Below are 25143 nucleotides of genomic sequence, written 5' to 3'. Positions count from 1 at the left end.
TCAATGAGATTAGTCTGACATGATCGGCCCTCAGTAAAGCCATGCTGGTTTGGATCCATAAAATTGTTGATTCTTAGGTGATCCATTATCTTCTTTTTTAGAAGAGTTTCCATCATTTTCACTACTACAGATGTCAGGCTCACTGGCCTGTAGTTACTGGGCTCTTCTCTATTCCCCTTCTTGTGGATTGGTATAACATTGGCTGTTCTCCAATCATCGGGGACATCTCCTGTTAGCAGGGATTGCTTATACAGATCTGTCAGGGGGGCAGCAATCACAGATCTGAGTTGTTTAAGAACCCTGGGATGGATCCCATCTGGACCCATCGCCTTATTCTTTATTACATTGCCTTATTCTATATTACAAAAATATTCTATTCTACAAAAATATAGTGCTATTACTTAAAGTGTCTCTGTCTTTATAACTTTCAAAATCTAAATTAACAGTAGATGTGATATCAAGTAAGTTTGCAATATACATTAATTTTATTTTTTTTATTTATCATGGAAAACACAGCATTTCCTGTGTTCTGACTGTTTTTTTTCTCAAAGAGTCTAAACACAGGTCCCATCTCCCATGTTTCCCAGGCCATCTGAGCGCTCACAAAGAAGGCAATCATTTGATTGATGGACACATTGAGCCATGACTCTCTGTACAGGTCATACTTCCTGTGTTTAGTCTCTTTTTTCAATCTGCCTAAATATCTGTCCTCATGAGACTGGGCCTGGATTTCTGGTAAGTTCAGCTTTGTTTTTAAGCATGATAACAACAAAAAAATAATGAATGTTGCAAACTTGTTTTATTACACAGCTACTGTTAATTTAGATTTTAAATAAGTTATAACAACCTTGCCACTTTAATAAATGGGAGTGAATCCTATAAAAGAATGGGAGAACTGCAGATAAATACAGAAAACTGACAATTAGGGGCCATTCACCTGTTCCATAAAACACAGAACCTACGAACTGGTAAACTGTGTAGTGAAATGAATCACTGCCTGGCACAATGTATCGATATGATGCCGGGAGCAGGGAAAGTAATTGAATCTTCCAAGGACTGTAATGACACAGCCACGCCAAATTGCAGATTTTTTTTGTCACATCATATAGTAGAAAAAAATAATAAAACAATTATCAAAAAGTCCCATCTACACCAAAGTGATACCATTCAAAACTGCGGATCTGAAAATAAGGAGCAGAAAATAAGCCCTCATACAGCTCTGTACATGGAGGGAAAAATGAAAAATCAAAACTGAAACATTGCTTCATCCTCAAGGCCATAATAGGCTGTGTCATGAAGGGGGCAAAAACGTTTTTAATACCCCGAGGGGACCTATGATGAGCAATAACTTGAAATAGAGATCCATTAGATTAGCATAGCAGACTGTGGCAACTGCAGACAAATTAGACTTAAATTTTTATGACATAATGCCAAAAAATGTATTCAAACACATGTAGGGTCTAAATGCTCTATATACCCTAGATTACTTCTCTTAGAGGTTTAGTTTTTTTGCCGTACTCAAAAGAAATTGTGGGGGGGTTGTAATGCAAAAAAGCTGAAATAACATAATGCCATGTTCCCATGGCGTAAGAGACCAGCCGCTCCGTGACCCGGACGATCTCTGCAAAGATGATCCCAGCCACGTGCCCGCATCAGAACTCTCATAGCACCCAAAGAAGCAAGGGGCCGCCGCCGCTCGCTTCATTGTGTGAACTGACAGAGCTTTCTGCGGCCGCAATTCACTGAATTGCAGTGGCAGAAAACTGACATGTCAGTTCTTTGCAGCGCTGCTTGGGGTCCCAGCCGGAGCATATACTATGTGTATATGCTCCGGCCGGGATCCCATAGAAGATAAGGCAGTGTGTTTCAGCATACAAAGTACTGCAGTTGTTGCCTATGGCAACAACGGCCATACTTTTACGCTGTGTGAGCATAGCCTAATAGTGGAAAAAGTAAAATTTTTACTTTTAGGCTGGGTTCACAGTAGGTTTTTGCAATCCATTTCTTTCATCCGTTTTTTTGCAAAAAAACGGGTGAAAAACTAATGAAAAAATAGATGCAATTGGATGCATCCGTTTTGATCCGTTTTTCCATTGACTTCCATTATAAAAAAAAAACGGATCAAAACGGATGCATCCAATTGCATTTCGTTTTTTTTCAGTTTTTGGCTATGTTCACACAATGTCAATGTTTTTCCACCGTTTTTTTTTTTTTTTTTTTTCCGTTTTTACTATTAAATTCAATGGACTTTTCAATTAAGCCACACCCAAAGAACAATTAGCAATCCCAAACTAGAATAATGTACAAACACTAGTCATTGCACTAAGGTGATGCCAGACAGCTAAATAACGTCCGTTATTTTAGACTCAAAATGACGGACGTAATTTTAAACAGAGCTGAAAAAATGTTGTGTGAACATAGCCCATAAGTGTAATTATAAGTCTTACTACTGGGCGACTAGTTTGAGGCAGATCCCAGCTTGGTCCACATATCTTACTTACGATAAATGGACTAAGATGTAGAAGATCTGGCTTTCACCCTACCATCCTAATTATTTTCTTTGGAGCACTTGGCAGCTGTGTTTTTTTTTTTTAGGCTGCATTCCCATGTTCCGTCAGGAACACGGACATGGAATGCCAGGACCAGAGTCCCCCCCCCCCCCGCGCCCACACAGCATCTGTAATTAGATGCTGGGAGCGGGGGAACTGTATTCATAAGTGTCGCGCTGCAGTAACAGCACCGCGCAGCTGCTTCATTACAGTGCGGCGCTTATGAATACAGTTCCCCCGCTCCCAGAATCTAATTTCAATGCTGTTCGGGCGTGGGGGGGACTCCGGTAATGGCATTCCACATCCATGTTCCACCAGGAACACGGAACGTGGGAATGCAGCCTAAGAGTGTCCACTCTGAAGGGAGGTTTGTGACCTGTCCTCAGCTATTCTCCAGAAGGAGGTACCAAGGGGTCCAGCTGTCTGCCTATGTAGTCTCTCTCCAAGGGCTTTAGGAAGAAGCCTGCAAAACTGCTTTTAGTGGTCCTCACCGCAGCCTTTGATAGCTAGGAATTGGAAGCAAATGTCCCCTCCTTCATTAGCCTGTTTGACAGGTCGGATGAGGGAGTTGACTTACAGACTCTCTGAATAACAAGAACCTTTGTTTAAATCTATATGGTCACCGTGGGATTCTTACTGTCAATCGGTTCCTGATGTGTCGGAGTCCTGGGATCCCCTTCTCCCTTTCCCCTCTTTGCCTTTCTGTAAAATCTTCTGGTGTCTGATTTTCCCTCCCCTGTTTGTCTTTATGTGATATGGTTGTCCTTTGTAAGTTTGTTGGCTGTGCCTTTTATTGTTGCACTTGCAGTATTTTAGGGGAAAGATGGAGATTCCTATGTAACACCTCTTCATTTAGTTTTTTTTCTCCTCTTTATGTTTTCAGTTTTAATTTTCCATTGTTGTCCAGCGATGGCTTGTGTTAAAGGGGTAGTGCGGCACTCAGAAATTATTCACAGAATAACACACATTACAAAGTTATACAACTTTGTAATGTATGTTATGTCTGTGAATCGCCCCCTTCCCCGTGTCCCCCCACCCCCACCCGTGTACCCGGAAGTGTGGTGCATTATAAATTACCTGATCCGTGTCGAGGGCCATCCGCCATCTTTTGCCAAACGTCATCTTCGGACGGACGGCCGAGTCGCTGCCGTCCGTCCCCCCTCCGTCGTGTCACAACTGTGCTCAGCCGCGATTGGCTGAGCACAGTTATGCTCAGCCAATTGCGGCTGAACGGCTGATGACGCGTCCGCGTCATCAGCTGCTCAGCCGCGATTGGCTGAGCACAGTTATGCTCAGCCAATCGCGGCTGGGCATCGGATGACGCTGCAGAGGGCGGCCGGCATTCGGAACAGTCGGAGCTGTTTGCAGTCCGCCCAAAGAAGACGTCACTCGCTGAAGATCGGAGAACGGTGTCGGCACGTGACAGGTGAGTATAGCACACCACACTTCCGGGTACAGGGGTGGGGGTGGTGGGACACGGGGAAGGGGGCCATTCACAGACATAACATACATTACAAAGTTGTATAACTTTGTAATGTGTGTTAGTCTGTGAATAATTTGCATTGTGTATTTTTGTAATATGTGCGTTGTCTGAAAACTTTAGTAAAAAGCTAGAGTTCTATAAAAAAAAATACTGTGTGGAAACATAGTCAAAAGGAGTTTTAGCTTTCTTCAGGAAATGGTAGGGATATGTATTAAATGTAACAACAATTTTATTATTTCATTTTATTTCAATTTAAATATAATTTTAACAACTTACAAGGAAAAGGAAACAAAGGATTTTAACTGACAGTAAAATATCCTTAAGTTACAACAAGAAAACAGACATACTGAATATCAGGAATTCTGAAGGAAACTGTTAAAATAATTTACTATAGAATGAACACAGTGGTAAAAGATAAAAGTGGCTAGTATACAACTTAGTATTTTTGAATAAACTGCATGACCTTTGCCACGAGTTGTTCTTTTTTTTCTCTGGTCCTGGTGGAAACACCTTGATGCTTGAGCCACTCCTGGAGATCAGCGTTAGTTAGTTTAAATAACTGCAAAGCAACATATGTAATATAATTAATGTGTTTCAAATGAATGATACAGCACATCTGAAACCAACGTTATATAATATTGTTATATATATTGTTATATATTATTGCCATAAGTTGAAAGATGCTTCTAACTTGTTATGTCCCTATAGCGCATAAATATATATATATATATATATATATATATATATATATATATATATATATATATATAGCATATTAACCCCATTTTGTGTCATGAACTCTAGTTTTTATAGTTGGTACCATATAGGTGTCATTTTTCTTCTGATATAATTAAAAAAAATCAGCAACCCTGGGGGCTGTCCTGAGGCAGAGTCTAAATGCAAATCGACGATCACACAAGACAGAAGTAAGAATATTTCCTCTGTCTGTCAGGGAAACTGATCAGGAACCCCACAGTCACACGGGGGTTCCTATCTGTCAGAGACAGGTACCGCTCCTGTCACTGACACCTTTAAACACTACAATCGCTATAGATCTCGGCGTGAAGGGGTTAATGGCAGACAGCAGTGTGATTGCTGCTGTCTGTCTTTATGCCGGCTCCTGGCACATTACAGCATAGGAGCTGAAACACCTTTTTTAGCCCAGTAACCACCTTTTTTTGTAAAAGAAAACAAAAAAAACTAAAATGTGAGGAATTACTGTGTGGCAGTCAATGTTTTAAGATTCCTACATTGAGTGAAACACTGACTTTGGGGACACCACTTTGGGGTGAGAGCTATTTGCATATCCTTTTTTCTCAAAATTCCCAGTGGACCAGGAACGGCCTTTAGGGTATATTCACACGAACGGGCTCGCAGCGAGATTCTCACTGCGAGCCCGGCAGGTCCTGGCAGTTCCCATACACTACATACTTGCTGCGGTCTAAACGACCGCAGCGAGTATGTAATTATACCGCCCTTAACCCCTTCTGCTCCCGCCCGGCTCCCCCGCTGTAAGCATACATTACCTCTCTTTGCTGCACGGGTCCGGTGTCCTGCTCTCCTGTCCGGCCAATTAGTGTGTTGCCCAGCCGCAGCCACTGATTGGCCGGACGGGAGAGCAGGACGCCGGACCAGTGCAGCAAGGACAGGTAAAGTATGCTTACAGCAGGGGAGCCGGGCGGGAGCAGAAGGGGTTAAGGGCGGCAAAATTACATACTCGCTGTGGTCATTTAGACCGCAACAAGTATGTAGTGTATGGGAACTGCCAGGACCTGCCGGGCTCGCAGCGAGAATCTCGCTGCGAGCCCGTTTGTGTGAATATACCCTTATAGTGATACTGTCACCCCCTTTTTGTATGAGGACATCTCTACACAGCTGTAAAGCCTAAATTCTGAAGTTTTCATACCTTACTTTATTACAGATTTCTTGGTGCTTGGTCCAGTGAAAAATGCGTTTTATCATTGGTGGATTGTGCCACTTGGGTGGGGCTACACGTCCGCAGCGCCACTTATCCCCGCCCTCATCAACTCGCCCCCTCTGCGACGTCATCATTGTCTAGGCCCCACTCTCTTGACGACCATTGGAATGGCCGACCTTGAGGACCTCACGGAACGTGTGAATACAGCCTTAGGCTATGTTTACACATCATAAGAGACCGGCCGTTTCGTGACCCGGACGGGTCATGGAATGGCCGGTCTCTGAAAAGATCATCCCAGCCGGTAGTGCAGTTGATCTTTATGGCCACAGAGTTCTGATGCGGGTGCATCTGTGCGCGCCCGCATCAAAACTCCCCACAGCACACTATGGAGCGAGCGTCCGGAGACGCTCGCTCCACAGTGTGCACTGACATGGTTTTCTATGGTTGCTATTCAATGAATAGCGGCTGCAGAAAACTGACATGTCAGTTGTTTTTGGCGCCGCTAGGGATCCTGGCCGGAGTGTATACTATGTGTATATGCTCTAGGCCTGGATCCCATAAAAAGCAATGCAGCTTATATTTACGTAAAAATCATGGCCGTTGTACAACGGCTGTGATTTTATGAAAATATACGTTGTGTCAACATAGCCTTAGGCTATGTTCACACACAGTAAGAGACCGGCCGTTCCGTGACCCGGCCGGGTCAAGGAACGGCCTGTCTCTGAAAAGATCTTTGGAGCCGCAGAGTTCTGATCCGTGTGCGCCCGCACCAGAACTCCCCACAGCACACTATGGAGCGTGCGGCTGGAGCCGCTCGCTCCGTAGTGTGCACTGACAGGGTTTTCTGCTGCCACTATTCACTGAATAGCGCCCGCAGAAAACTGATATGTCAGTTTTCTACAGTGCCGGCGAGAGATCCCGGCTGGAGCGTATACTATGTGTATACGCTTCGGCCGGGATTCCATAGGGCATAAGGCAACGTATCTTTTCGGAAAAAGTATGGCCGGTGTTGCTGGTGCTTTTACAAAAAGATATGTTGTGTGTACATAGCCTTACTCTGGGGGTATATACACTTTCTCATTAAATCATTTTACATTAAGTTTTCATAACAATGTACATACCTTGTTATCTCTTGCATGCTGTTCTACATCTACTCTGTTTACAGATTTAATTGTTTTGCATCTCTTTGGAGTTAACACCAAAAGTTCTTCCTGTGCATACATTTGAATTGAACATATAATTACGTATATTTTAGTTTTAGGAGTTTCTAGTATGATGAATAGGGTAAATATTCATGTTAACATAGTAAAGTACAGTAAAGTACAAAAGTACGTGTGAACATAGCCTACTTTTGTATATCCTCTGTGATAGACACTGTTACACAGAGAAGCAGGGCCGTATTTACCACTAGGCATCTGTGGTCCGGTGCCTAGGGCAGCACCTTGCAGGGGGGTAGCACCAGGGAGCAGGAAAAGACTTTTTTTGTTTTTATTTTTTTTAGTTTCCCACCTCCTGTTCAGACTTGCCAGTAAATCTGGTGTCTTTTTTTAGGAGGGGTAAGGGTGGTGGTATTGATCAGGTCTGGTATAGAGGTGTTATCCAGTCACAGTATGGTGGTATTGGTCACGTCTTGGTATGGCTGTGTTAAAAGTGAAGCCTTAAAGGGAACCTGTCACCCCCCGTACCGGGGTGACAGGCTCCCGACCCCCCGTTAGAGACCCCTATACTTACCTCATCCCGCCGGGTCCCGCTTCTGGATTCGGTCGGGTCCCGGAGATCTCAGCCGCTGCAGCCCGGCGCGCGCGCTGACAGATGAGTCCAACGCTCATAGAGAATGACGGAGCGCTGGACTCATCTGTCAGCGCGCGCGCCGGGCTGCAGCGGCTGAGATCTCCGGGACCCGACCGAATCCAGAAGCGGGACCCGGCGGGATGAGGTAAGTATAGGGGTCTCTAACGGGGGGTCGGGAGCCTGTCACCCCGGTACGGGGGGTGACAGGTTCCCTTTAAGTTATTACCTACCAATCCTGTGGTGAGAATTGGAGGGAAAAAAACTTTCCTTCGGATTATTTTGTGCAAGACTTGTGTGTGTGTACTGTTTACTAAGCAAGGCAAAACCAATGATGTATAGTTACCTGTAAACTGTATTCATATAATTGATTTGCAGCAATATGCTTCTTGGATGCTTTATCACTCCCAGCAACATTGTCATCTTCTCTTCTTTTATGTGAAATTAAAGCAGTATCATTTGCACAGTTTAATTTGTTGTATTCACATATTTGATACTGAGAGGGTTCACTGTTCTTTGGGTTTGGATTTGATGTGTTGTTCCTAGATGCATGGTTAGCTGAAATGCAAAACTGCCTTTCTGAAAGAGGAGATGGACAGGGCAATACAGCAGTGTTGGAAGTTGCTTCTTTGCTACTTTTAATTTTTATAGGCTTGTGTAATACATTGCTTGCTGTGTTCTTCTTTGCATCTGAGATGTGAACAAATGATGTCCTGTTAGGCATGAGATCTTTTAAATTAAAATTAGATGTATTACACTTTCCGTGGTTATTATTGATATTAGAACTAACCACAATTTTATTTTCTCCAGCACATTTAATATTACCATTCAGGTTAGGGTTAGGGTTACCTCTTCCAAATGAAGGCACATACTTTAGTATATTTTCTGAGTGAGTTGAGCAAATGGGACGAGATGAATCAGAATGTTGAGATCCAAGAGGCTCTTTAAATGATGTCATTTGTTCTGTGCACAGTGTTGGAGAATGCTCCAGCTTTTCTGAATGTTCTAATGAGTGGTCCAATGGAATTTTCTTCTGGGTAACCTCTGTAGAACACACTGGCTGGGGTGAATTTGGGGGATTCATTGCCAATGTCATTCTTGTTGTTAAATTAGTCAAGTGTTTTTCATTACCCTAGTAATAAAAATAAATATTTTTTTTAGATTACATCAGCGTTTCACTTTATTTGCCACAAAAAAAAAAAACCTTGGGCACAACGGCTCGTGGATCCAAACACCCCTTTTGTACCCCCTCCCCTTTAGTATAAAATATAACCTTTATTAGATGCAGTTAAAAAAACCACAAAAACACGTTGAAAACACGACCCTTCAATTGCTACAACTAAATATGTTTGTATGGATTCTGGAAAAGTACCCAGCTGTATTGCAGACTAAGCTGACTGGATCAAGGTGGTAAGTAATGTAAGTCTGGGAAAGTACCCAGCTGCACTATCTATGCTGAATGAGCAAGTAAGGTAAGTTTGAATGCTGGTTTAAATGCTAGATAAGCCCCTTCTACATAATCAGGAAGTTGCCAGCATCAATATTAGATAGACATGGGTCCGATTTCTGCCATCCCCGCCAATAAGCTGTTGAATGGAACAACTTAGATATTCCTTACACTGCTGTTACTAATGGTAAGGCAATTGTAAGGATGAGCAGCAGTAAATATTAAAGAGGCTACCTTCTGTATACATGCTCACCCAATAAACATTTATGTAATAGAGGGTTTGTAAACACATGCACACATACTCCAATACATGAACTTAAACAGCCACATTCTTTGCCTGTAACGCTGTAAACAAAACTGAGGGTGCTCACATATAAATTCATCTCTAGTGACAACAGCCACTACACTGTGTACATCTCCTACACAGCCCCATGGAAAAAAATACACTAAAAATGTGGAAGGTAATGTACATAAAGTATTTCCCTACTATTTAGCATTCAATGTGCATAAAAAGTATTGAAGTAAATTTATTTTCTATTTGATTCAAGTGCCCCCTTGTGGCTGCTTTTGATAACTCTTATATAGAATCAATTCATATTACCTGTGATAAAGGTCTAGTAAACCCTTTAACTGGATACACTGGAGTATTAGTCATGTTTACTGGAAAACCACAAAGATTGGGTATTTTAGACCTGAGATCATCAACAAAGGTATTCAGAACTGTAGTCACATCAGCTTGTGGATAAAACTGAATTGGCTGGCTTCTCAGGCAAATTAAAGGATATCTGGATGCAAAGGTTAAGGTTGGACAGTTGTATTTACACAACATACAAACAAATTAAAAACTGGTGAAACTTAAAAGAGTATTCGGTTATCAGAAAATGGTATTTATATAATACTATTGCCCCAAGATATAGAACTTACTATTATATTGTAATCATAAATTGTAATGGCTTCAGTGTGCTTTTGAATGAATCGCCCTTGGATGTTGTATAGTAATGTCGCTTTGAAGTGTGAAACAGCTCTTGGTGGGGAACTGGCGATAGTGTTGTGGAAGTGGAATAGGCAGAGAATGAGGACTGTGATGAAGGGCTGAGGGAAATCAATGCATTCTGGGGATTATAGTACTAAGCACCTGCTCAACCAGGAAGTAAGGAACTAGGACCCCCAATTGGATTTTTAATGATTTCAGAACAAGTGTAGACAAGTAAAGCAATGCTTTTTTACCTGATGTCAAAGTATCCTATTAACAATTTTCTCCCATATCCTTTTAGTCAGTAAGTTCTAGCAGACATGGTTGGTGAATCCACAGTTAAGCATAAAAATACCTTAAATAAACATATATCTATTGTTCCTTGGCATACCCTCTGTTTGAAATGATTATGCTCAATCATGTTTTAAATATGTATGAATATTTATGTGACATCAGCAGGGGCGTAGCTAGGATTCATGGGCCCCCCTCCCCTACACACACTATATGCGTGCAGCCACAACAGTGACTGGCAGAGCAGAAAGCCAGTGTCGGCTTGTTCTGTCCAGCCACTGTATTTAACTATAAAAGCATGTTAGGAGCCTCATGGTTATATACATAGGTGTAGAAGCAGACTTCCTTTGCTTAACCCTTTATGCACTGCAGTGTGTAAGTGACCCAGTGTTCTCCCACATGCTGCAACACAAACAAAGGACCTCTGCAGGAGCTTAGAGAACAGAGGTCAGAGGTTATCAGAGGACTAATTGTCTTGAGCTTAATAACCGTTTTTTGTGTTGCAGCATGTAAGAGAACACTGGGTCACTTACACACTGCAGTACATAAGGGGTTAAGCAAAAGGAGACAAAAGGCTCTTATCTTCCCTGGGCCCCCTCTCTCCACAGGCCCCATAGCAACCACCTTCCCTGCCTCTATGGTAGCTACGCCACTGGACATCAGGCTGGAGGTGAAAGTATTGCCCAGTATAGGATACGTGAAAAACTTCTCTCCAATAAATTTGAAATAAATGCTGCAGTACATGACGTCTCCAGAGATGTGTGGAAGCTCATACCCATACTGGGAAAAATAATTGAAACGTGACAATGGCTTTATTTACACATTCTTTACCATACAGTTTTCAGTATTGAGTTTTCAGTTTCAGTTTTAACAAAATACTTCACAGTATATAGTATAAGTCTTGGAGATTTATGGCAGGATACTATTTTTTTAATGCGTCGGCTGCTACTATATATTAGTCACTGACAAATGTATATGTTTGGGAAACATAGAAAATGTGACTGAAGATTTAGATAATGTTCTAGCAATCCCTTTAAAGTGAGTGAAAATAAAGGATCGACATACCATTTTCCTTTTAATAAAGTAATGTTTTAAACTATGTTCATACGCTGTATAAACAATGGCCATAGGTAGGGTTAAAGAACGGCCCTTCGCTCTGTATGACTGTTTATTCAGCGTGTGAACATAGCAAGAACAGAGCCTTAAAATGTAAATATTTATTTGTGATTCTTTGTAGGGCTTTACCATTTATTATTTGAACCACATTAGTAAAAATGATACACACACACATTTTATATATATATATATATATATATATATATATATATACTAGAAAATGTACCCGGCGCTGCCCGGGTATAAAGTGTCAGTGTGTATAGTTTGGGGTCCTGTATACCTGTAGTATATAGTTGGTGGAGGTCCTGTATACCTGAAGTATATAGTTGGTGAAGGTCCTGTATACCGGTAGTGTATAGTTTTGGGGTCCTGTTTACCTGTAGTGTAAAGATTGGGGTCCTGTATACCTGTAGTATATAGTTGGTGGAGGTCCCGTGCACCTGTAGTGTATAGTTTTGGTGTCATGTATACCTGTAGGGTCGTATTTACCATTAGGCACCCATGGTCTGGTGCGTAGGGTAGCACCTTGCAGAGGGGCAGTACTCTCCCGCTCAGACTTGCCAGAAAATCTGGTGTCTTTTCGAGGGGGGTATAGTGGTATTGGTCAGGTCTGGTATGGCGGTGTTATCCAGTTACAGTATGGCGGTATTGGTCAGGTCTGGTGTGGCGGTGTTCTCCAGTCACAGTGTGGCGGTATTGGTCAGGTCTGGTATAGTGGTTTTATCCAGTCACAGTATGGCGGTATTGGTCAGGTGTGGTATGGCAGTGTTATCCAGTCACAGTATGGCAGTATTGATCAGGTCTGGTATGGCCGTGTTATCCAGTCATAGTATGGCGGTATTGGTCAGGTCTGGTATGGCAGTGTTATCCAGTCACAGTTTGGTGGTATTGGTCAGGTCTGGTATAGCAGTTTTTTCCAGTCATAGTATGGAGGTATTGGTCAGGTGTGTTATGACAGTGTTACCCAGTCACAGTATGGTAGTATTGGTCAGGTCTGGTGTGGCGGTGTTATCCAGTCACGGTATGGTGGTATTGGTCAGGTCTGGTATAGCGGTGTTATCCAGTCACAGTATGGTGGTATTGGTCAGGTCTGATATGATGGTGTTATCCAGTCACAGTATGGTGGTATTGGTCAGGTCTGGTGTGGCAGTGTTATCCAGTCACAGTATGGCGGTATTGGTCAGGTCTGGTCTGGCAGTGTTATCCAGTCACAGTATGGCGGTATTGGTCAGGTCTGGTGTGACAGGTATACCTGTAGTGCCCTGTATATACATGTACTGTATAGATGGAGTAGGGGGTCCTGTATACATGTACTGTATAGATGGAGTAGGGGGTCTACCAGTTATTACTGTGGATGTTGTGAGGCAGCTGCCCTAGCAACCATTGCTCCCTGTGAAAATGAAAGTAGTAATCCTATTGGTTGCTAAGGCTCCCAACTGCCGTTTACTGCTGGAGACATGCAGTTAATTATATCGCCTGTGTTTGCAGTGAGGAGATTTTCCCATTCATCTCTATGGGGAGCTCTTTCCCCTCCCCCTCCCCTCCTGTACATCTGGCGGGGACGGGACCTTCGCAATAACCTTCCCGGGCACCCTATGTATCTGTGTGCCAAATTTGGGGTCAAACGGTTCAGGTGTTTGGAAGTCTATTTGGGACGGACCGACAGACAGACTTTCATTTTTATTATAGATATAGATATCTATATATAGATATAGATATCTATATATATATATATATATATATATATATATATATATATATATATATATATATATATATATATATATATATATATAATATATTATATAGCTTTGTGGTAATGTGTAATTGGGTATGCATCCATTGTGCAGCTCTCTGTGTTTATTCACTGTACTGAGTATTATATTTATTTATAAACACATCTTACCAGTGTTTTCCAATAATCCTGAAAGTCTTTGTATGATTTAAATGGACATTCTGGTGGGATGTCATGACTGAAGCCTACAATTCTGCCCATCTTCATACTGAAAAAATAGTAAAAGACAAAGAACTATGGTGTCCCAGATGGTATTTTAAAGGTATGTATGTCTCCACTTTGACAAAAAAAAAATGAAATGGGAAAAATTCTAAAGCGAATAAGTGGTAAACTGACATTTTACTTATGCGTGTCAAAAATGGTTTGTTTATTCAGTGCAGATAATATACAGTGAGAGAAAGTATATATAAGTAGCAAATATACAGGACTGAGAAAAGAGGATACAATGAGAAGGGGGTGTGTGACTTGGTTTGAGGGGTCTATTACACCCTGCCTCAATCTAAGAGCTGCTAGGTTAGGCTATGTTCACACTACGTAAAACAACGGCCGTAGTCCGCGCCGCAAAACTACGGCTGTTGTTTTGAGGTTCCCTATAATGACTGCAATGCAATGGAACTACGGCCGTTGAATTCACACTACGTATAAGATTACGGCCGTTTCGGTAGTTTCAAAACTGGGATAGACAGAAAACAGGAAGTCCTCACCTGCACACAGAAGTGGGAGGATGAGGAAGAGGAGGAGCTGAGGTGAAGCTCTCCTGCCTACCTAGCACGCGGGAGTAATGTATGCTGAGGCTGTCCGCTGGGTCCCCTTTGGTTGCTAGTCTGCCCTGCTGTATATGGATTCAGTCCGGGAGGTGCTGTGGAGAGGCCAAGTTGCTTGGACGGATGCAGGAGGGAAGCTCGAGTGAGAGACGGGAGCCCTTACTGCAAGCCGGGAGCTGATCCGGAAGCAGTACCCCGCTGGTGACGTCAGAGCCGAGTGGAGCTGAACGCTGAGAGCCGGAGCAGCCGCTCGGGTGAGAGCCGAGCCGGCCGGGCAGAAGCGGAAGCCGAGTTGCAGGAGGCACGGGAGTCTGGGTGAGAGGCAGACCCCGTGCAAGGAAATACAAGGCTACGGGAGCCTGTGCGGGCCTGCCATAGCCACACTGGTCCGATTAAAGGGGCTATCCCCTACAGCTGGATTGCTGGTCAGAGGAAAAGGGGTTCGCCTAGCCATAAGAGACCAGAGTGGTGTGAATTCGTGGCCACAGAAGACAGCAGATGGTGAGATCAGCCCTTTTTGTTTTCTTTGACCTATACTGTGTGTAAAGCAGTGGGGGTCTAGTAGAAGGGTCTCACTTGGTATAACCAGTGGAGCAGAATTGACTTCTTTAAACCATTGTGGAACTGCTAACAGAGGGGTGTATGAAGTAACTGCACAAAGATAATTACTGAGTAAAAGTATATGGTGTACTGGAATAGCTTGTGCAAGGTGCAGAGAGACACTGCAACATTGAACATTATTAAAGAGACATTCTATTGACGCATAGAGTTTGGGCACATATGAACTGGGCCAGGCTTTACTGAGTGGAAACAACGGAGAGGACTGCCGAATTAACAAAATAGAAGTTAAATAACTAAAAAAAAAAAAAAAAAGGGGGTTAGCTGTTTAAGTAGGAGTTGGAAAAACCCCATTTGTGTGTCCTTAAGCTTGTAATTTATTTTGGGGTTAGGAGGTGCAAGGTCATGTAATCATATGTACGTTGTAATCTTCCCACCTTTTATGTGAGCTTGGTTACACTTTTGTTGGGAGTGAGGGGAATAACCTGTGGAGAACTGTTGGAGGAGGGGTGAAAAATCTGTGTGTTAAAAGGTACAATGATGAGAACAAAAAAATATCAGCAGAGTCCCACTAAAGAAGGAAGGGAGACGAAGCAGGGAGGAAAGATGGAAAAATATTTATCCCCGTCACAGGCAGCAAATAAAGCTAAATTAGTTAACAGAGGGCTGGGGGAATCCTTACTGGAGGAAACAGCAGATGGAGCACAGAGTAAATTGGAAAAGGCTGAAGGCAGTGAAACCCTGGAAAAGATATTGGAAGCTGTGAACAAATGTAATGTGTCATTAGAAGTGTTAACAGGACAGATCGGGACCATTCAGTCAGAAATTTCCCTGATTAGAGGAGATATGGGGAAAATAAAAGAAAGATGTGATGAGGCAGAAAACAGAATCAGTACAGTGGAGGATGAGGTGCAGAAAATGAAAAAAACAATTGAGTATCTGGAGAACAGTAGCAGAGAGATGAAGGAAAAAACCACAGATTTAGAAAATAGGTTGCGCAGGAACAATGTGAAAATAATTGGTATACCAGAAAAGGAAGAGAAGGAAAACCCAACCACATTTATATATGAATGGCTAAAGGAAAGGTTTGGGGAATATCTCTCCCCAGGGTTTGAAGTAGAGAGGGCACATAGAATACCAGGGAAGAGGATAACAGCAGGCGACTATCCTAGGCCTATAATAGCGAAGATTATGTCCGCTAGAGATAGAGACACCATTATGCAAAGGGCACGGAAGGTAGGGGAGTTGATGTATAATGGACAGAGGATCTCTATCTATCCAGATTTTGCAGCCCAAACAGGGCGGGACAGAATGAGCTATAATAATGTGAAAAAATGTTTGAGAGCGGCCGATCTAAAGTACTCGTTACTGTTTCCAGCAAAATTACGTGTGGTGGCTAATGGGAAAGTGTGGTTTTTTGGTACACCAGAGGAAACGGGGAAGTGGTTGGATAGCCAAGGCCGGTAAATGATAAGTGAAAATGAAATGAGGAGCGTGCTAGGTGGGGAAAACTCACGAGTAGGAATCTGCCTTCCTGTAAAGACAGGGGGACGGGTTGTGGGGGGGGGGGAGGGGGGTGGAGGGTGGTTGGGGGGGGGGAGGGGGGTGGAGGGTGGTTGGGGGGGGGGAGGGGGGTGGAGGGTGGTGAGGAGGGGGGGATGGGGGGGGGGGAGTGGGGGGGGAGGGGTGGTTGGGGGAGGGGGGGAAGGGGGAGGGGGGAGGAGAGGGGGGGGGGTTCCCGGGTGGAATAAGGTGTAACAAGCAGAAGTGTTTCAAATTTTTTAGGAGTTTTTATTACTTTACTCTTTCCTCTATATGGGTCCTAGGCCAAAGGGGAGGGAAAGACGCCTGATAAGTGAGGGATGAGTACGAAAATAGTGGTTTGGAATGTAAGGGGTTTAAAAGATCGGTTAAAAAGACACGCAGTATTTGGGGTGATTAAAAATTATTTGCCGGGGATTATATGTTTGATAGAAACGCACTTCACGAAGTCCACGACTACTTTGTTAAATAGGCCCTGGTGGTCTTCTCAATACCACGCAACATTTTCTGAATATTCTAGAGGGTTATCAGTTTTAGTGCACAGATCAATTGTTTGGGAATTAGAGGGAAAAGTTTTAGATAAAGAGGGAAAATATATAATATTGAAATGTAGAATAGGATTTTTGAGGTGTATTTTGGTTTTTGTATATATACCACCACCGTACTCATCCGTCACTTTGAATAAGGTGTATGAAATAATTAGTGGGTGGGAGGAGTTACCAGTTATGATTTTGGGGGATATGAATTGTGTGATGAATGAGGAGAAAGATAGATTGAGAAGAAAAAAGGTGAAAAATATAGCTAAAATAACCCCATTAAGTAAAGCGAGCGTGGAAATGGGTCTGAGGGACATATGGAGAGAGAGGAACCCTGAGGCATCGGTTTATTCCTGTTTTAATAAGACCTGCCAGACAAGTTCACGAATTGACCTAGCCTTAGTAAATGACCTATTTGTACGTTATATAAAAGAAATAAAGTATAAAACACGCGCAGTGTCAGACCATGCCCCCTTATGTGTAGATATAGTGTCAGGGGAAAAACAGAGATTGATTAGATGGAGAATAAATGCACACTGGTTTAAGCTTATGAATAAGGATAATCAGATAAAGAGTGAATTAGAGGAGATGTTAAGTAAGAACTGGGGGACAGCGCCGGATCAGATGGTATGGGAAGCCATGAAGGCCTTCCTTCGGGGCATACTCAAAAAAAGTATAGAAAGTAAAAAGAAGGAGTTCAGAAGGGAAGGAATAGAGTTAGAGAAAAGGGTAGCAAGAATGGAGGAAAAATATCATGAGGACCCATGTGAGGAAAAGGAGAGGGAGTGGTTACAGGCGCAGGAAGAATACAATGAAATGTTGGAAGAAAAAGCGAAGAATAAAATCTTTTTTATGGGAAAAGAGAGATATTTAAGTGGAGGGAAGCCTAGTAAAAGAACAATGGCGATAATAGAGAGTCAAGAGCCCAGGAAGGGAATATCAGTAATAAAAGATGGGAGTGGGAGGTTAACTAGTGTGCAGAGTGAGATCAGGGAGGAATTTGTAAGATACTACGAGGGGTTGTATAGGTCAGAGAACAAGAAAACATCAGAGGAGATTGAGAAGTACCTGAAGGGGGTGGAAATGCCAGTTATTTCTGAGGTGCAAAAAGAAGAGTTGGGGGCCCCATTGCAGATTTGGGAATTTGAGAATGCCCTGAAGGAAGTGAAAGGGAATACCTCTCCAGGTGGAGATGGGTTACCTTTCGAGGTGTATAGGAGGTACGGAGAGGTAATGATACCGGCACTATGTAGAGTAATGAGAGGGGCGGTGGAAAAGGGTAAATTACCTGAATCTATGAGAGAGGCAAGTATAACACTTATACCCAAAGAAGGTAAGGATCTACAGCAGGCAGGAGCATATAGGCCGATATCACTGTTAAATGTTGATGTTAAGTTATATGCTAGAGTATTGGCAAACCGTTTAAAAAAAGTAATATCTGATTTGGTGCATGAAGACCAGGCAGGCTTTGTGCCAGGGAGAACGATTATGAGTAATATTGGACGGGTGTTTCATAATATGCAGATGGCTGATGAGGGAATTCCCCACTCCATTCTGTCATTGGATGCGGAGAAAGCCTTTGACAGAGTGGAGTGGGAGTTTTTATGGAAGGTCATGGAGCGGTTTGGGTTGGGGGACAACTTTATAGGGAAGGTAAAACTCCTATATAGAGATGTAAAATCATGTGTAATGGTAAATTGGGTCCAATCAGGGTACTTTGAGTTAGGAAGAGGCACGAGACAGGGGTGTCCTCTCTCTCCAATGTTGTTCATTTTGGCACTTGAGCCGCTAGCAATAATGATCAGAAGGGATGAGAAGATCCAGGGGTTTGGGGTTAAAGGAGCGAATGACAAAATCAGCCTGTTTGCGGATGACACTTTGCTTTTCCTTAGTAGACCAGAGACGACTGTTGAGTATGTAGTGAGTGTGATTGAGGGATATGGGAATTTTTCAGGGTTAAAAATAAATTGGGATAAATCTATTCTTTTGCCTATATTAGAGGACCAGGGAGGGGAGGGGGGAGAGAGATATGGGAAGATGAAAGTGTTGAAACAGGGAGAAAGTTTTAGGTATTTGGGAATAGAGATGTCAGGAAAGATCAGCGAATTTCATGGAAACAACACATATAAGGTATTAAGAACTATAAATGATAAAGTAGATATATGGATAAACCTTATACACTCCAAAGCGGATAGAGTCATGCTTGCCCAAACAATAATCCTGCCCAAGCTACTGTATATATTCTGTGCTACTCCAGTATGGATAGAGGAGAATATCTTTAAAAAAATAGAAGCAATGTTAAATAAACTTATTTGGGGGAGGAAGAGAGTAAGATTGCGACAAAAATTTCTTTGCCTGCCGAAAGGAGAGGGGGGAGTAGGGTTGCCGGACATGAGGCTGTACTTCCTAGCTGCGCAATTAAATTATTTAGGGAATAGGAGGGGAGTGGAATTGTATAAATATTTAGAGGGAAGGTTAGGTAGGGTTCACGACGGTATGATGGGGATGTTAGAAGTGGGAGTTTTAGAAGAGTTAGAATGGAGTAAGTATCCCGCGGTATCTATGCTAGTTAAGGTATGGAGGAATCTTAAAAAGCTATTGGGGGTCAAAAATGCAATAGATATTACACCCTTATGGAATAACAACAGATTGAGGGAAATATGTAAATTAGGAATACTTAAAAATCTTAAAAGAGCAGGGATTAGTAAAGTAAAAGACGCCTTCCGAGATGGGAAATTGAAAACTTGGCAGCATTTGAGGGATGAGTTTGGTCTGGAGGGGAAAGAATGGTACGAATACGAACAGCTGAAGCATGCCGTTGGGGATACTGAGAATGGAGAGTTGCTTATAGTGGGAACTACCCCGGAAATAATATCACTCTTGAGTAGAGGTATGGGTATTAAAAAGGGAGTATCACGAATATATGGGAAATTAATGGATGAAAATCAGGGGAAGATGGAAATGGGATGTAGGGGGAAATGGGAGAAGGAATTAGGTAAAATGTCGGAGGGGCAATGGGAGAGTATATTAAAAAATGTTAAGAAAGTGTCGGTAAACCAAAATCACCAGATGGTGCAGCTTCATGTTCTGCACCGTTTGTACTACACTCCCTCTTTTCTGGTAAAAATAGGCAAAAGATCCACGGCCGACTGTGCAAGATGTGGGGAAGAGGTAGAAGATTGGCTGCACATCTTTTGGACATGTACGGCCCTGGGAAAATTCTGGCGGGAAATAATAAAGGCAGTAGAAGAAGAACTGGAATATAGAATAGTACCGTATCCAGCATTGATAATATTGGGAGATGATTCACAAATGGCGGGAATGGATAGGAAAAAAAAGGAAGTGTTGGGTAGGAGATTGTTTGTGGCAAGACTTATGATTGTACGGAGTTGGAATACAAATGAAATATTACGAGCAGAGACTTGGAATAATTTGGTAAAACAGTATGTTAAGTATGAAAAGGTATGGGAAAGAGGAAGAGAGTAGTGAAGAAGAAAGTAGGAGTGAAAATAGAAACACTGGTCTGGTCGGGTTTGAGTATTGGAGGTCCACCTGGGGAAGGGGGGGGGGGGAGGGGAAGGGATAAGGGAGGAGGGGGGTATTGGAAAAAGGGGAAAACTGGATAACTTGTTTGTGTGTAAAACTTTTTTGTATTTATGGATGTGACAATAAAAAAAGTTTTTTTTGAAAAAAAAAAAAAAAAAAGATTACGGCCGTTGTTTATACAGCCCCGTAAAAAGTGAACACGTCAATTATTTCCGGCCGGTAATACTGCAGCAACGGCCGTGGATTTCAATGCGGCCGCGAACGTAAAACTTACATCTGCCAAATTAAACTTGATTTTAATGTAAAAAATTTTCTGAGTGGCTTCTCGGGCTGGACGCAGTATTTAAAGTAAATGACCTGTTTCATCCCGTTTATAATCATGCTAGGAATCAAAATTAAACAATGGCCGTAGTTTCACGACTAGCCCGTACGGTCGTGAAACGACGGCTGGTGTTTTGGCCTCAAAATAACGGCCGTTGTTTTACGTAGTGTGAACATAGCCTTAGAGCGTCCCCTTCAGCCAAGCGGAGCTAACCCTATTCTGCTTGAGCGAGGTAGTGAGATAGTCAGCCTGGCACAATCGTTCCTGCTTGAAAATAGCAATAGCATAACTTATAGATTTATGTGTGGTATGCACTTTCTTGAATTGGGCACAGATATTGTGTTTTTCGGCTATAATTGTTCTTCAAGTCGAGTTTTTCCACTGGACATCCGACACGTTTCCCCCGCTGGGTGAAAGTAGCTGGGTTCATCAGGGATGCATGGTGGATGAGTAGCCATATTCTCTATTTTGTGTGCCATAGGCACTACTGCAAGTGCATGATGTTCCACAAGGCAGGAGATAATTGGTAGTAAACTGGCCTGGTAGCAGATGTATAAGATATACACAAATTAGACAACCTCAGGTTATATCGGATCTGTGCAACACAGGTACACAAAGACAGGAAGAAAATGATGGTGTCTTGTTGTAGATGGAGCTGGAGCACAGTATGATGACTGGTTTTGGCAGAGACAGCGATGAGTTTCCACTTGGCTGAAGGGGACGCTCTATCCTAGTGGCTCTTAGATTGAGGCAGGGTGTAATAGACCCCTCAAACCAAGTCACACACCCTCTCTCATTGTATTTTTGACACGCATAAGTAAAGTGTCAGCCTACCACTTATTCGCTTTAGAATTTTTCCCATCTTCATACTAACATAATGAAACATAAAAAATAGATTCATAAGTCAATAGCGACCATGACATTGCAGTGGTTTTACAGTGCGTGAAAATGTAAATGTTTGGAGACTCTTTTGGTTATGGGGTTCCATAATTATAAGCAGTTTACAGGGTATTACTAAACCATGAACTGCATTGCATCCTGTCAATATCAATGTGGGAGCTAACTCGTGACCTAAGTTACCATCATATAATTGTCCAAAAGAAATGCAATCCTTTTGGACTTCTAGTTGCAGGTCACAGATGACTTTGCTTTCATTTTTTGTAACATACTTTCATTGAAAGGTTCTCTAGTTTTGCATTTTGCACATTATAAGATATGTATATTGATTGAGATATATATATCACACATTTGTGAATGAGACTCGTGCTGTAAACCTTTCCATTTTCCCCTTTTGTAAGTAATTCAGTGTCTAACCTGCGGTATTTCCATTGGTAATGCTGTGAAGCAAAGAAACCTGTAAACCCCCACATACGTGGGCTAAGCTAGTCAATAACAATGTACAAATAAATCCACCAACCTGTCAGGTCCCGCCTTGCTGACACACCACGGATACACTTTACAATTAATTTCCCCCCTTCATATATTTCCACAGGTCATAATGACTTTGATAACATTGACCTCAAGTTGGGTGGCCTATTTGCAATCTGCAATTTTATTTTTTTACAACAAAACCTCACCTAACACAGTAGCACAACAACAAAATACACAAGTTGCATGTAGCCTTAAAGTAGTAGTCCCCCTCCCCCAAAAAATACAAAGGTATATAACTTAGTAAGGTGTGTTATTTAAAGTGACACTGTCATCCCCTTTGTGCATTCTGACATCTCTACACAGGTGTAAAGGGTAAATTTAGCATTTTTTTATACCTTATTTCATATCATACGTCATGGTGATTGTTCAAGTAAAAAGTGACCTTTTATCAACTGCAGATTGTATTAAGTGGGCGTGGCCTAACGGGGTTAGCGCCACTTAGCCCCGCCCCCAACTTAGCCTGCACCGTTGGCCCCGCCCCCTTGGCGTCCATTGGTTGGTCGCCGTAAAGGGGGTGGAGTCTAGACCATTCAGCCAGCCTGTTCTAATGGCCGACGAGGGGGCGGGGCCAACTGTGGGTTGTGGGCGGGGCTAAGTGGCGCTATTGCCGCGAGGCCCCGCCCACTTAACACAATCTGCAGTTGATAAAAGATAACTTTTTACTTGAACAAGCACCATGACGTATGATATAAAATAAGGTATGAAAACCGCTAAATTTACCCTTTACACCTGTGTAGAGATGTCAGAATGCACAAAGGGGGGGACAGTGTCACTTTAAGCTTTAAAGCTGGGTTCACAACACGTATATTTCAGTCAGTATTGTGGTCCTCATATTGCACCAAAACCAGGAGTGGATTAAAAACACAAAAAAGATCTGTTCACACAATGTTGAAATTGAGTGGATGGCCGCCATTTAATGGCAAATATTTGCTGTTATTTTAGAACAACGGTTGTTATATTGAAATAATGGCAGTTATTTACTGTTATATGGCGGCCATCCACTCAATTTCAACAGTGTGTGGACAGAGCTTTTCTGTGTTTTTAATCCACTCCTGGTTTTGGTTGCAATATGAGGCCCACAATACTGACTGAAATATACGTAGTGTGAACCCAGCCTAAAAGTAAATTACCACACTACTCCTTTAATGTGTAATACATGCATCTTAAATAAACCTTACCTTGGTAAGACATAGCACCAACTATTCCAGTTGTTTTTCTTTCTTATAAACAAACTATTCCACATTAATGGAATCCCAAGGCATTCAGAGGCAAGATCAAAATCATGCAGCTAGTTTAAAAAGAGAGTAGGGTATACATTTTGTTTAGCTTTGCTGATAATACATGGAATGTTTATTTATTACAATTAAGGCTGTACTTCCACTTTAGCATTTTTTATGCTTTCCAAAAGGCAACATCGAGCAACTACTAGTGAAGAAATGGGGGTGTGGTTTCAGCAGCATTCGTAACATACATGGGAACATAGGTAACACTGAAATTCAATTGTATTGATCTGAATATGTTCTTGTGAGAAGTATATGTATAGATTTGTACTATTGCATTGCATATTGTAAGAAATGTTCTATTGTTTGTTTGTTTTTTTAAAAGTCTGTAACGTCCCCTTATACGTCACAGTAAGGTATTTACCTGGGACGGACTAAGGTAGGCGGTGTCTGGAGAAGCATGTGTGAACATGCAAAACAGCTGTCACACTTGGGTGAGGTGAATGGCGTCCTTGTGGTCTGCTAATATGGATTGTTTGTCTTCCATGGAATACGAATAAATGACACAAAAACAGTAAGTGCCTCTTGCTGTCTTTCTTTGAAGATTTGTACATGGACGTTCTCTATTGAGAGTAGCACCCCATAGTGTCCCGATCAAGTCTTTATTCACTGTGCACACAACGCGTTTTTGGTATAGACAGTGCCGGTACTGTGCCTTTATTCTATGATCTATTTTTCCACCATAATCCCCGCATCTTCACCATCTTAATTTCTCCAACCCTTATCCACCTTTTTCAATTTTGTAATCCTACCCTTATCTCTGCTTCTTCATCATCTTTATTACCCCATCGTAATCCTTGCATCTTTAGTACCCTAACCTTTGTATTAACCCTTTAAGGATGGAGCTAATTTTCATTTTTGCGCTTTAGTTTATTCCTCCTCGTGTTTAAAAGGCCATAGCGCTTGTATTTTTTCACCTCCAGACCCACATGAGCTCTTATTTTTACTAATTGTACTTTGCTATGATACTTATTTTTTCCATAAAGTATGCTGCGAAACAGGAAAAAAAAAAAAGCTTTTGACAACTTTTAAAAAATGAAAACCTTTTTAAAAAAACTAAATGTTCCTTAAAATCGCTATATTACCATTCTTATAATGCATATATTTTTTGGTCTATGGGGCTGTGAGGTGTTATTTTTTGTACCATGATCTGTACTTTCTATCGGTACCTTGATTGCGTATATGCAACTTTTTGATCACTTTTTAGTACAGTTTTTCTGGATTTGATCAGGAATGTGATAATTTAATAGTTCTAAAAAAAGGGGGTGATTCAAACTTTTATTATTGGAGGGGATTGTTTATTAGGGTACAAACCCACTTGACGTATTTGCTGCGTGAATCAGTCTTAAAAATAAGCAGGCAAAACGCAGGTTGGCTTTATACGATTGTTCTGCGTTAAAATACGCAATTGTGTATTTTTGAAGCGTGAAGCTTGTTGTTAGCAAAGCATCAGTTGTTAACAACCTGTGCTAAAAACGCATGTAGCTTCACACTTAAAATACGCAATTGCGTATTTTTGAACGCAGAACAATTGTATAAAGCCAACCTGCATTTTGCCTGCTTATTTTTAAGACTGATTCACGCAGCAAATACGTCAAGTGGGTTTGTACCCTTAAAAAAAACTGTGTGTATATTATATATATATATATATATATATATATATACACACAGTTTTTTTTAAGGGTACAAACCCACTTGACGTATTTGCTGCGTGAATCAGTCTTAAAAATAAGCAGGCAAAATGCAGGTTGGCTTTATACGATTGTTCTGCGTTAAAATACGCAATTGTGTATTTTTGAAGCGT

At 41.9% G+C, this 25143-nt stretch overlaps 2 protein-coding genes across 5 annotated transcripts in view; one reads left to right on the top strand and one right to left on the bottom strand.

The window, feature by feature from the left end:
* The window catches only part of FBXO15 (F-box protein 15), a 289296-nt gene that overhangs the window by 55602 nt on the left and 208551 nt on the right, over positions 1-25143 (top strand). The window lies entirely within an intron of this gene.
* Positions 4312-25143, bottom strand: part of C2H18orf63 (chromosome 2 C18orf63 homolog) — a 40884-nt gene continuing 20052 nt past the window's right edge. For 2 of the 4 annotated variants that reach the window (XM_069957839.1, XM_069957842.1), the window contains 7 exons: positions 23238-23347; positions 13472-13568; positions 11147-11229; positions 9787-9970; positions 8085-8870; positions 7072-7161; positions 4314-4591 (listed from right to left, as the gene is read on the bottom strand). In XM_069957839.1, the coding sequence (XP_069813940.1) occupies positions 4469-4591; positions 7072-7161; positions 8085-8870; positions 9787-9970; positions 11147-11229; positions 13472-13568; positions 23238-23347 (1473 nt within the window). In that variant the 3' untranslated portion in view covers positions 4314-4468. Of the gene's footprint in view, positions 4592-7071; positions 7162-8084; positions 8871-9786; positions 9971-11146; positions 11230-13471; positions 13569-23237; positions 23348-25143 lie in introns of all 4 variants that reach the window. The other 2 variants (XM_069957841.1, XM_069957840.1) reach the window with 2 other exon arrangements.

The sequence above is a fragment of the Dendropsophus ebraccatus genome, chromosome 2, assembly GCF_027789765.1.
Source record: "Dendropsophus ebraccatus isolate aDenEbr1 chromosome 2, aDenEbr1.pat, whole genome shotgun sequence".
Taxonomy (NCBI): domain Eukaryota; kingdom Metazoa; phylum Chordata; class Amphibia; order Anura; family Hylidae; genus Dendropsophus; species Dendropsophus ebraccatus.
Note: the sequence above shows the minus strand (reverse complement) of the source record. Positions and strands in the feature narration are given on the sequence as shown.